The sequence below is a fragment of the Neoarius graeffei genome, chromosome 12 (assembly GCF_027579695.1).
Source record: "Neoarius graeffei isolate fNeoGra1 chromosome 12, fNeoGra1.pri, whole genome shotgun sequence".
Classification (NCBI taxonomy): Eukaryota; Metazoa; Chordata; class Actinopteri; order Siluriformes; family Ariidae; genus Neoarius; species Neoarius graeffei.
The window spans coordinates 72,812,244-72,826,546 of NC_083580.1; the positions used below are offsets into that span (position 1 = coordinate 72,812,244).

Sequence of the window (14,303 nt, forward strand, 5' to 3'; positions counted from 1 at the left end):
AAATGGTCTTGATTTCCTCCATTTGTACACAATCTGTCTGACTGTGGATTGGTGGAGTCCAAACTCTTTAGAGATGGTTTTGTAACCTTTTCCAGCCTGATGAGCATCAACAACGCTTTTTCTGAGATCCTCAGAAATCTCCTTTGCTCGTGCCATGATACACTTCCACAAATGTGTTGTGAAGATCAGACTTTGATAGATCCCTGTTCTTTAAATAAAACAGGGTGCCCACTCACACCTGATTGTCATCCCATTGATTGAAAACACCTCACTCTAATTTCACCTTCAAATTAACTGCTAATCCGAGAGATTCACATACTTTTGCCACTCACAGATATGTCATATTGGATCATTTCCCTCAATAAATAAATGACCAAGTATAATATTTTTGTCTCATTTGTTTAACTGGGTTCTCTTTATCTACTTTTAGGACTTGTGTGAAAATCTGGTGATGTTTTAGGTCATATTTATGCAGAAATATAGAAAATTCTAACGGGTTCACAAACTTTCAAGCACCACTGTACATACAGTAGAAATCATCAATGACTTTAGAGGAAAAATATTTTGAGAAGATAATAACTAAGGAAGCATTAAAATGTCCCTGGTGGACTTGCAGTGAGGCTGTAAATTGTAAGCATCCCATAACTGTAATGGCCATCAAATGAGGTTTGTTATACAGCCAGTAAAAATATTTCATTGAGGGCTGCATGGGGCTCTTGTGCTTTGTTTGGAAAAATAATATTTAGCAAACAGTCTGATAATTAACAGTGAATCAAACAATTTAAAGTACTGCAGAGAAGGATATGACCAACTGTATTTGATTTGAACTTGTGCAAAACATCCTAAATGGAAATGTGTCGTAGCATGTGGTCAGAAAACGCTGCTAATTTTACAACAAATATTATGTCAAATAGGGAAGAAGTAACCCATTGTGACAGGTAACGATGTAATCGTCAAGGATATAGAGTGTGTTTTTATTTTATAAACCGTAAAGGCATACTGGCAATATAAACAAAATATACATTTTTATCCTGAACAATTATTCGCCGAAGGTGAAATGAATATCAATGAATAATAACTGAGATGAAGTCGAGGTTATTAATTCACCGATATTCACTGAACCTGAGGTGGATAAGTTTTAGTATAAATACACAGGTGATTATTTTTTTAAAAATTGTATTAAAAATAATTTATTTCAAACTTCAAAAGTGGCATGTAAATGTAATAAAGCTGCAATGCAGATTTGTGTCACTTATCTACATTGAGTCACATAAAATACTTGGTTTTGAAATCGATAAAACAAATCACAATTCCACCTTACCTTTGAATAGTTTTAGACCAAACTTCATAGCATCTTTAGTGCTTTTAGGAACAGCATTTTCTTTCATAATTTGTATTTCTTCCTCACTTACGGTGACAAAGTGATTGGCCGCCATTTTGCTGAGTCGCTCAAGGTGATTGGTCGAGAAATTCAGACTATTTCTCGATAATCACTGAGCACGATTTCCTATAAATCACCTGCATAGTTATGCTTACCCACTCAAATCGTAAGTGTGAAATCACACTTCTAGGTCGAGTAATTGGCACAAAGGCGTTTTGTTTTCAGTACTCCGAACATCAATACTTGAGAACGCATGAGAGATGAATTCATTGGGAGCTCGCTAGACAGTCCTCCTTGTGTTTTCTTTGGTCAAAAGAACGCTCGAAAACATGCAAGGAAGCACGTGTCAGCCTTTACACTCTCAAACTGGTGTATAATAACGAGGGCAAACTACTTGATAGTGAGCGGAAATTGCCAGCAAATAGCATTAGAACAACACTCGGTTTAAAAAAATGCGCAAACATATCTTTTGGTACTGCCCTGGGCCCTGTTTCCCAAAAGCACCATTGGGTAATTTCATGCCTGACATTATGAGTTTGACTTTGTTGGATTGTTGTTTCAGTTCCCATCCTGGAACGAACACCAAGAAACCCAGTGGGGTTTTTTCCCCCCCTCATAAAACTGGCAGCTACATGCACTGTATATTTCTTATAATCTGTATAATTTGCTTCAGCGAAGCCAAAAAAAAAAAGCATTAAATCTTTAAAGTAATATTCGCCTATGAAAAGTAGAAGAGCAGCTTGATTTGATTTATTTAACAGTATTACAGTGGCCTTAGCCAATAAGTTAATGTTTTAACGGCAGTCTGATCGTTGTTTAGAGCAGCCTTTCTCAACCGGGCTGCCGTCTGGCTTTGTTAGGGGTGCCGTCAAAAAATTATATATTCTAACATTGAAATAAATAAAATGAATTAAAATTCCAAAAAACGATAGTTACACTAATGCAGATCATCGCCGCCTCATACATCATCAAAATTTGTCTCACGGCCCCCTTTCCCATGTCACAACGTCACTGCCGGGGTCAGCATGACTGCGTATATTTTATATGGGGGTGCCTTGAGAATTTGCATACTTCTGAAGGGCGCCGTGACTGAAAAAAGGTTGAGAAATGCTGGTTTAGAGATCATCATGTAAATGTCTCACAGATTCCATCTGTTTGCAGTGTAAATATTAGCGCCTTGGAAGCTCTAATATCTAATATCGTTTGTAAAAGGATTGTCCCAGGTCCACAAAAGCAAATGCTCTGGAGTTTGTTCCTCTGAAGACTGTACAGACTGTATTATTAGAATGCCCTGTCGAACATTATAAAGTGATCTCATGTCTACAGCGCTTTGAGGTAACTCACCTGTCCTTGGTTAGTTATGGTCCGTGCTCACATACCCCTCTGGCAGTGTGTGCATACAAACCATAGGCTGATCTGTGCTGTTTCTTAACACAGGTTTGCAATGTTTCTTTAAGATGCACTTACGCAAATGAAAGAAATATGACTAGCCTTCTTAAAAAACAAAATTCTATCATTCACTGTCTGTGTGGAGTTTATCAGTGTCGTCACTGTTTTCATTTGGATTTCCTCCAGGGTTCTCTGGTTTCCTCCCACCTGCCAGTTTAGTTTACGTCCCTGTCTTGTGCCCAGGGATCCAGGCTCGATTTACGACCCTGACCAGGATAAAATAAAGCACTTACTGAAGATGAATGAATAAATAAATAACAACCATAATAATCTCAGGGATGCGCTTATAATACGTTACAGAACATATAAGCTTCGTTTATGGCCCTTTATTCATCAAAATGCCAAGTCTGACACCCCGGTCTTAGCCGTAACCTTTCAAAACCCGTTACCGTCTCTAGGGAGATGTATTTGCAGGAAATAAAATCAACTAGATGCATGACTCCACACAGGGTTAAACACTTCTATTGATATCCAGATACTGTGTATGACTGAGGTTATACAACATACTTTGTCTGTCAATCAATCTGAGGACAGAAAGAACCGCATTTTAAGCTTTATAACTTCCACATGTCGGCTGCCTTTAAACTGCAAGACGCCCATGTGATGTATCCAGTGTGCAGTTGCACAAATGTTGTCACTCAGCAGTGCATATCAGAAGGACAGGCACCGAGATGCTGGATACACACATTTATGAGCCACGAAGGACACAGCTGCGTTATTTTAAAAGAAGTAGAGCTCACGGTTTTACAGCATGTTGTTGGTTGATAAAAGCCCTTTAAACTCCAAACAAACATTCTGGAAAAATGCTGAACACTGAAATACTAATTTGTTTAAGACAGAAAGATCACAGTATATAACCTGAGATTACTTCGTTATGCAAAATCCCCTCTGCTCAATAAATATCCGGATTCATTATAAGACAGGTCAGTCTGTCCAGTAGGCACATGATGTTAAGAAAGAGAAGAACTCATAAGATGGACTTACCTGGTGGGCAAGAGCACTCTTGACTTACTTCCCTTGGTGTACGAAGTTTAGGCGCTTCCTCCGTAAGTCTCTGCAGCAATAATGACACATTTCCATAAAAAAAACCAAAAAAACTAGCTTTCATTTTTGTTTGTAAATTCAGTGTCTATCCTTTTTGTTACACTCTATAGCCAAAGGTTTGTGGAAACCTGACCATCACTCCAAAATGTGCTCCTTAGCCAAAGAGACTGCCACAAAGTTGGATGCACACAATTATAAATCTTTGTTTGACACAGAATTACAATTTCCTTTCACTTGAACTAAAAGGATCAAACCTTTTCCAGCATGACAATGCTCCTGTGCACAAAGCAAGTTCCATGAAGACATGATTTTCCAAAGCTGGAATGGAAAAACTCGAGTGTCCTGCACAGAAGCCTGACCTCAACCCCACTGAACACCTTTGGGATGAACTGGAATGCCGAATGCACCCCAGACCTCCTCACCTGATCTCACTAATGCTCCTGTGGCTGGATGATCAAATCCCCACAGCCACGCTCCAAAATCTAATGGAAAGCCTTTCTAGAAGAGTGAAGGTTATTATTAGAGCAAATCTTGAATGAGATGTTCAACAAGCACATATGAACATTATGGTCAGGTGTCCACAAACCACAGGTGTTTGACCATATAGTGTATATTCAGTGGTCATTTAATCAGGTAAACCTATAATATAGGGGACACTTATACAGGTATATAACTTATACAGGTATAATCACATGACTACTTCGCGGGCGGGGATTGGCTTAGCCTTTGGAGGTGATCGCTTCGTTATCACAAAGACATGCACACACGGTGATATCTCTGCAACAAGTCAGCAACTGGTGATTTTTTGTCGCAGAATATCAAGCGTGTTTGATACCTGCAATCTGTCATAAGCAACAACAACAACAACAAAAAAAATCGCAGTTGCAAATATCCGTACATGAAGCAATTTTTCGCTTGCGTCAAAAAGTTACACAACCAAGCGACGGAAAATCGCCCGTGTGCGCCGGGCTTTATAGAGTATTTGGAATCCTATTGCAATAAATAGAATTAGACCAGAATAAAATTCCTAGCATATAAAAAATTACATGCTTGAAATATTCAAATGTTTTTATTCCATTCAGAATTTAATTTTTTTTTGGTTTGTTGTAAATATCTACCACATGTTACAGTATCAGCAGACATTTTATATTTTGGTTCGAGGAATGACATGCAACCTTTGACCTGGATTTTCATGCGGTTACAATATCAATTGCCTATTGACATTTATTGGTAAACTACAAAACTAGAAATTAATGCAAACAACGACGAATGATTAACAAAATGTGATCTACGAAAATACTTAAAGTGGAACAAAAAGATTTTCTAACACAGGTTAAACATTATCAGTTCATTTGTTTACAAGCCTTGGAATTACTTCCTCATTTACATAAGCACCAACGTTGATATATTTATATAAAAGATATTTTGGATTAAATATAAGTCTATGTAAAACAAATTTTAAATAAAAACTATGTTTCATTAACTTAATACCACATACTGAATATTATTATTATTTAAATAAATAATCATCTGGGTGTCGATAATTGTGGAACGGTGTCGATAATTGTGGACAAAGGTGTCGATAATTGTGGAACGGTGTCGATAACTGTGGACAAAGCTGTCGATAATTGTGGAACGGTGTCGATAACTGTGGACAAAGGTGTCAATAATTGTGGAAGGTGTGTCGATAACTTTGGACAAAAGGTGTCAATAATTGTGGAAGGTGTATCGATAACTGTGGACAAAGGTGTCGATAATTGTGGAACAGTGTCGATAACTGTGGACAAAGGTGTCGATAATTGTGGAAGGTGTGTCGATAACTGTGGACAAATGTGTCGATAATTGTGGAACGGTGTCGATAACTGTGGACAAAGCTGTCGATAATTGTGGAACGGTGTCGATAACTGTGGACAAAGGTGTCAATAATTGTGGAAGGTGTGTCGATAACTTTGGACAAAAGGTGTCAATAATTGTGGAAGGTGTATCGATAACTGTGGACAAAGGTGTCGATAATTGTGGAACGGTGTCGATAACTGTGGACAAAGGTGTCGATAATTGTGGAACAGTGTCGATAACTGTGGACAAAGGTATCGATAATTGTGGAACAGTGTCGATAACTGTGGACAAAGGTGTCGATAACTGTGGACAAAGGTGTCGACAATTGTGGACAAAGGTGTCTTGTGATCTGATACGCCAAATAATCAGGAATCAACTCATTTTTTTCCCAGTGGAAGTTTGAGTAATTATTCATGCACAATTTATGTACTGAAAGTCTTTTCTACTTTTGCGATGGCCAAAAGATCGTTAAGGTGTCGATAATTGTAGCCGCTGCTCTGGTAGGATCTAAGACTAATGAGTGACAAATTGGACAGTATTTTTTCCTTGGGGTATATTTTCAGCATTTTAGGTCCCATTTCACAGAGAGAATACTGAAGAGGAATATAGTGTAATTCCAGTCCTGTATGTTCTTTAATTAAAGGTAGAGAATAAGATGTTCCTCTGAAGATACCACTCACCTCACCTCACCAAAAATACAGCAGGTCAAGCTCACCTTTAACACCCCTAAGCATCCATACAACACCTGAAGTTCTTCATCCCTGTGAAAAACATCAAGTTTAACTTTTCCACTCACCTTCTGGATGAGCTTTTCTATCGCATCCCACAGAGAGAGGTTCTCCTGCAGTGATGGAGGTGCCGAGCTCAGGACAGAAAAGCGCTCGCTTTCCAGAAACTGCATTCTGTGCTCCAGGTGAGACGTCCTTAAGGTTATGACGATACAAAATAGGACCAAAAACACCGACAAAACTAAACAAAGAAGATTCTGGAAAGAGTGGAAGGCGCTTCTGTGAGCGTTAACGGATGATGGGTTGACCATCTCCTTCGACAGAGCGCTCGCGCGCATCCTTGGTGACTTGGCAGAAGAAAAACCTCAAAAAATATCTCGGATATCTGAACAAACCTCGGGTTAGACGTTCCCCGGAACTCGTGCTGACAGGAAAGAGGCTGTTTAAAAGAAAATAAATGCAAATAAATCGACAGGAAAGATGAAAGACGGAGAAAAACACGGCGCTTTATCCGCCTCAGTGATATGAGCTGATAGTGCGCGAGCGCTGCTGAGACCTTTCCGCTCGCCAGGAGGGTCTCGTGCCAACACTTTGGGCAACGCACTTCCTGTCACTCTGAGCGCATTCAGCTCCAGCATGATCATCACCAGCTCCAGCATGATCACCACCAGCTCCAGCATGATCATCACCAGCTCCAGCATGATCATCACCAGCTCCAGCATGATCACCACCAGCTCCAGCATGATCATCACCAGCTCCAGCATGATCATCACCAGCTCCAGCATGATCACCACCAGCTCCAGCATGATCATCACCAGCTCCAGCATGATCACCACCAATATTCAGCTGCACATTTAGAAGGATGGAGTGATATATTGACTGAAAACTCTTGCTTTTTTTTGCATGACCACACACACCGGCCACTTTATTAGGAACACCTATCCACCTGCTGTTTTATGCAGTTCTCTAATCCAGTGATTCCCAACCACTGTGCCGTGGCACACGAGAGATCATCAGGTCTACCGTGGGAAATTATCCAATTTCACTTAATTGTTCCGAAAATCATTATTTACACTACCGTTCAAAAGTTTGGGGTCACTTTGAAATGTCCTTATTTTTGAAAGAAAAGCACTGTTCTTTTCAATGAAGATCACTTTAAACTAATCAGAAATACACTCTATACATTGCTAATGTGCTAAATGACTATTCTAGCTGGTTTTTGGTGCAATATCTCCATAGGTGTATAGAGGCCCATTTCCAGCAACTCTCACTCCAGTGTTCTAATGGTACAATGTGTTTGCTCATTGCCTCAGAAGGCTAATGGATGATTAGAAAACCCTTGTACAATCATGTTAGCACAGCTGAAAACAGTTGAGCTCTTTAGAGAAGCTATAAAACTGACCTTCCTTTGAGCAGATTGAGTTTCTGGAGCATCACATTTGTGGGGTCGATTAAATGCTCAAAATGGCCAGAAAAATGTCTTGACTATATTTTCTATTCATTTTACAACTTATGGTGGTAAATAAAAGTGTGACTTTTCATGGAAAACACTAAATTGTCTGGGTGACCCCAAACTTTTGAACGGTAGTGTATAGTGAGAGGCAGAACAATTAAATACTCTTCCACTAGATGGCAGCAGGTAGCTAATTAACCTGTGTATCTACCTGTTGCCATTCAAACAATAGAATTAGTAATGCTTCGGGTGTGACAGCGGTGATAGCGATGGATAAATATTTGAAAGAAAAAGTACACAATCCGGGCGGCATGGTGGTGTAGTGGTTAGTGCTGTCGCCTCATAGCAAGAAGGTCCGGGTTCAAGCCCCGTGGCCGGCGAGGGCCTTTCTGTGCAGAGTTTGCATGTTCTCCCCGTGTCCGCGTGGGTTTCCTCTGGGTGCTCCGGTTTCCCCCACAGTCCAAAGACATGCAGGTTAGGTTAACTGGTGACTCTAAATTGACCATAGGTGTGAATGTGAGTGTGAATGGTTGTCTGTGTCCATGTGTCAGCCCTGTGATGACCTGGCGACTTGTCCAGGGTGTACCCCGCCTTTCACCCGTAGTCAGCTGGGATAGGCTCCAGCTTGCCTGAGATGAGAAGTACACAATCCAAACTGGGTCCTGGAGAAAATTCTGACCCAGATGAAGGCCCTAGTATGAGTAGAGGTCAGAAGAAAGCAAAAAAAAAAAGTGATTTTCCACAACCTATCTATGCGAGCTGGGCTTTTCAAGCATGACTGCTATAAAAACTAAAAAAGGAGAGTGACTCAGAGCTGTTGAAGATCTTCGTGTGTTTTTCTTCAATTCCTGCAAGTATATCAGCTTTGTGTTCAACTAAACAGGCCCAGGTTTCACACTGAGTGAGTAAATTGACAATAGATGATCATTATATTTCATTATATATACTTTTAAGTGACATTTTTGTTTGGTGGTGTGCCATGGGATTTTTCAAATGTAAAATATGTGCCGTGGCTCAAGAAAGGTTGGGAAACACTGCTCTAATCTCCTGACAGCAACACCATCCCTTAGCAAAAAGTAGTATACTTAAAGTTCATTTTATTAGGTATGCTTCAGTACAAGTATAGCAAGTATACTACAGACCATGTACTTTTAGTGTACTAGAAAGTATACAAATTTAATACTTTTTCGGACTAAATTGGAACATTTCAAGTTTATAAAAGTATAAAGTTCATTTTAAGTTTGCAAAAGTACACTTTAAAGTATACAACAAGTACACTCATCTATATACTATCAATGTACTTGGTATATCTCTCTCGTATACTTAAAGTATACCACAAGTACACTTATCGATATACTACCATTGTACTAGTTATATACTTCGAGTCCCTATTTTTAGTTTATTATTGTATACTGTTATAAACGTTGGTTATTTCACTAGTTTACTTATTATACTTTAAGTTTGCTTGGCATATTACTTGTAGCTTACTATTTATATACTGGAAATATACTCCTTAAAGTATTCTTAAAGTTTACTCATACTGTATGTACACAAGAGTGTACATACAAAATCACAAGACAGAATGTTGAAAACAAGTTTGATATATTTTCAAACATTTCAAACACAAAGACCTATGAAATCAAGTCCTTCCTTACTGGAGAAAATGAAAGGAAAAAGTGCACATTTGCATGTAAAAATGTAAACATAATGGTCTCTTGATCAATAAAGTCAAGTCAAAAGTTTTTCTGGTTTTGTGTATGATTTTAAGGTACATAAAAGATAATGCAATTGAGCACACATACTATATACTGTAAAGTTTTAAACTCCAGCATTATATTATATTATATTAATATACAAATTAAATGTTAAGCATGAGTCAGTGACTTGACATTATTATGCACTTGGAGCAAGATATACTAAGTATTAGTACTTTGTGGCAGAAAAATGTAAAAAAGTATACTAAAGTATAAGTTTTAGTATTAAAGTATAAGCGTAAGTCTTAGTATTAATGTACAGTACTTAGTCTTAGACTTTTGTTTATACTTTTCAGTATAAGCCAACTGCTGATCTCCTGGGGTTTTCTTTCTCACACACACACACACAAAATAGTCTCTAGAGTTGACATAGAATGGTACGAAAAGCAAAAAACACTGAGTGAGTGACAGCTCTGTAAGGTCAAGTCAAGTCAAGCTTATTTGTATAGCGCTTTTAACAATAAACACTGTCGCAAAGCAGCTTTACAGAATTTGAACGACTTAAAACGTGCTAATTTTATCCCTAATCTATTCCCAATGAGCAAGCCTGTGGCGACGGTGGCAAGGAAAAACTCCCTCAGACGACATGAGGAAGAAACCTCGAGAGGAACCAGACTCAAAAGGGAACCCATCCTCATTTGGGCAACAACAGACAACATGACTAACATTAACAGTCCTAACATAAAGTCAGCCTCGTTGAAGCTATAAACTGCCCACCGATGGAAACCCGAACGCAAAACCGTTCACGACAACCGCAGTCCCAAAGTCAGCAAGTCAACTGCAGTCCCCAGCCACAAAAGCACCACTGCAAGAGTCCAGAGCATCCTCCAGGAGATAAAGGTAGTATTTCACTGGGCTGCGACAGCCCGCGACTAGTTGGTGACACAACAATTGCGATAAAATATGCGAATTAGCGACAATTTTCACTTGGAATCACACTGAATTGATATTCACATATTTTACCGCAATTGTCGCGTCTCCAACTAGTCGCAGGCTGTCGCAGCCCGGCTTTCCCTCGGCAGGCAGGGAAGTAGACGAAGCCTCACGGAAACTGACTTCAGAAGGGTTCGCGACGGCTTTGCGACACCAGCGACGCATTTGCGGCTATTTTGAGAGAAATTTTGTCGCACTAATTTTTTAACATGTTCAAAATTTCAGCGATGAAAGAGCGACACTTTGCGACTCATGCGAGGAAATTGAGAAACCCCGCGAATGTTTCAAGACACTTTTGAAACTCTCTCCCGAATGACGTTTGCAATTTGTCACAAGCTGTCGCAGCCCAGTGAGATACTGGCTTAAGTGGAAACGTCTTCTTGATCAGAGAAGTCAGAAGGAAATGAACAGTTTGGTTTAGGAAGAGGGCGGCACGGTGGTGTAGTGGTTAGCACTGTCGCCTCACAGCAAGAAGGTTCTGGGTTCGCGGCCAGTGAGGGCCTTTCTGTGTGGAGTTTGCATGTTCTCCGCATGTCTGCATGGGTTTCCTCCAGGTGCTCTGGTTTCCCCCAAAGACATGCAGGTTAGGCTAATTGGTGGCTCTAAACTGACCGTGTGTGTGAATGGTTGTGTCTATGTGTCAGCCCTGTGATGACCTGGTGACTTGTCCAGGGTGTACCCCGCCTCTCGCCCATAGTCAGCTGGGATAGGCTCCAGCTCGCCTGCGACCCTTTAGAACAGGATAAGCGGCTACAGATAATGGATGGATGGTTTAGGAAGGATATAAATCACTCTTTACAACCGTGATGAGCAGAAAAGCATCTCAGCATGCAATAGCAGAAGACCACATTGGGTTTTACTCATGCCAGCCAACAACAGGACTCTTAGAATCAAGAACAAGTTCTTATTAAAGTGGCCAGTGAGTGTATACACGTGTACACCCACGTGCCGTCCACTTTAACAGGAACACCTGTACATCAGTGCAATTATCTAATCAGCCAATCATGTGGCAGTAGTGCAGTGCATAGTAAGATGATGTAGATGCGGGTCATGCTCCTCGGTTAATATTCACATCAAACATCAGAATGAAGAAAAAGCACGACTATAACCGTGGTATGGATGCTGGTACCAGAAGAGCTGGTTTGAGTATTTCAGAAACTGATGATCTCCTGGGGTTTTCACACACACAACAGTCTCTAGAATTTACATAGAATGGTGCGAAAAACAAAAAACACTGAGTGAGTGAGTCAGTGAGCGACAGCTCTGTAAGTGGAAACATCTTGTTGATCAGAGAAGTCAGAGGAAAACGAACAGTTTGGTTTAGGAAGGATATAGTAACTCATGTAATCACACTTTACAACCATGGTGAGCAGAAAAGCATCTCAGCATGCAACAGCAGAAGACCACATTGGGTTCCACTCCCGCCAGCCAAGAACAAGTTCCTATTAAAGTGGCCAGTCAGTGTATACACGCGTACACCCATGCGCCGTCCACTTTAATAGAAACACCTGCACATCAGTGCAATTATCCATCCATCCATTATCTGTAGCCTGTGATATCCCGAGAGGCTGCGTCGTCGAAGGGCACTACGTCACACGCAGATGGCTCCAACTTCTGGCAGCTATAACTCCATCTGGTGGTGAAGTTAGGAACTGCACCCCTCAGCACACAACCCAGCAGCACACCTGTGGCCAATGAGGGCCTAATGTGCAAGAGGGCTTTGTGAGAGCTCAAAAGCTCTCAGTGTGGAGGGGAGAGGTTCATGGACTCCCGTTGCTGAGTGGAACCTGCTGGGCAGAGTATTTGTTGGAAAGCTCACCTGGACTTCTTGCCTGAAGGATTTTGCACGGAAATACTTCCCTGTGTTACGGAAGCCTGCTACTGGGCTGCCACCGGGCTAAAGACTACCGGGATTGTTAACTGGACTCAAAGTAAGGCAGAAGATTTTGTTTGTTCTGGGAAAAGGATATTGGACTGAAGGAAACCTGCGTATAATTTCGTTGTTCTAAAGCCAGAGATATTATTTGATTTTGACTTTTGGGAATCCATTTTCGTTTGACCATTGGACTTTGAGATACCTTTCTGTTTAACTTCCTGGCATACCATTAAAAATCTTGATTTATTTTAACCTTTTGTGTCCTTGCACTGATTGAAGGGTCCCGCCGAGAGTCAGCCCGCCTCTCGTGATATCACAAGCCGCTTATCCTGTTCTACAGGATCACAGGCAAGCTGGAGTCTATCCCAGCTGACTATGGGCGAGAGGCAGGGTACACCCTGGACGAGTCGCCAGGTTATCACAGGGCTGCCACACAACCATTCACACTCACATTCACACCTACGGTCAATTTAGAGCCATCAATTAGCCTAACCTGCATGTCTTTGGACTGTGGGGGAAACCAGAGCACCCGGAGGAAACCCACACAGACACGGGGAGAACATGCAAACTCCACACAGAAAGGCCCTCGCTGGCCGCTTGGCTCGAACCCAGGACCTTCTTGCTGTGAGGTGACCGTGCTAACCACTACACCACCATGCCGCCAGTGCAATTATCTAATCAGCCAATCATGTGGCAGCAGCGCAGTGCATAGTAAGATGATGTAGATGCAGATCATGATCCTCGGTTAATATTCACATCAAACATCAGAATGAAGAAAAAGCACGACTATAACTGTGGCATGGATGCTGGTACCAGAAGAGCTGGTACGAGTATTTCAGAAACTGATGATCTCATGGGATTTTCACTCATAACATACTCTAGACTTTACTCAGAATGGTGCAATAAAAGAAAAAACTTCCAGTGAGTCACAGTTACGCAGATGGAAGCATCTTGTTGATGGGAGAGATCAATGGAGAATGGCCAGACTGGAAACCTTGATGTAGATCAGCTACAACCACGTCGTAAGACCACGTTGGGTTCCACTTCTGTCAGCCAAGAACAGAAATCTGAGGCTGCAGTGGGCACAGGATCGCCAACTCTGGACAGGTGAAGACAGGAAAACTGTAGCCTGGTCTGATGAATATTGATTTCTGCTGAGGTGCACAGATGGTAGGGTCAGAATCTGGTGCCAACAGCATGAATCCAGGCACAACCTGCCTTGTGTTAACAGTCCAGGTTGGTGGAGGTGGTGTAATGGTGTGGGGAATGTTTTCTTGGAACACATTGGGACTGTTAATACCAATCAATCATCGCTTGAATGCCACAGCCTATTTGAGTATTGCTGCTGAACATGTTCAGGGCTCCAATTTACCATCTTCTTATGACTACTTCCAGCATGAAGTAAGATGAAGCTAAATATACCATGTCACAAAGAAAAGTCATCTCAAACTGATTTCATGAACATGACAATGAGGTCAATATTCTTCTTATAGGTCTCACAGAGCCAGAATCACTTCATGGTAGACACCGGTAGATGATTTTGAGCCTTCTGGGGGTCAACCAGCACACGTTCCAGGACCTTCTACTGAAATAAGTGAGAGTCAGGGAACTACCTTGACGACCGGGAGGGCGTGGCTTCCATCCCTGGAAAGTTTCACTGTGTTGAAAATTGCCGTGGGTCAAGCGTCAGATGAATTCCTCTTTCGCAACCAGGAAGGCATCCGTGAGCATCCTTTAGGCATACCTGAGGCTTACGTGGAGTATCATGGGTTACCGTAGCATTCCGTCGTAACCATAGAGCTTGGAACAACATTCTGCAGAAAATGAAAAATTTGCCTCGTGGCTTATT

General features: G+C 41.1%; 1 protein-coding gene across 1 annotated transcript in view; it reads right to left on the reverse strand.

The window, feature by feature from the left end:
• Nucleotides 1–7,025, reverse strand: part of LOC132895604 (collagen alpha-1(XXIII) chain) — a 165,043-nt gene extending 158,018 nt beyond the window's left edge. The window contains exons 1-2 of the mRNA XM_060936369.1: nt 6,507–7,025; nt 3,815–3,884 (exon numbers count right to left, since the gene is read on the reverse strand). Coding sequence (XP_060792352.1) covers nt 3,815–3,884; nt 6,507–6,776 — 340 coding nt within the window. The 5' untranslated portion in view covers nt 6,777–7,025. The remainder of the gene's footprint in view (nt 1–3,814; nt 3,885–6,506) is intronic.
• Nucleotides 7,026–14,303: the final 7,278 nt, after the last annotated feature.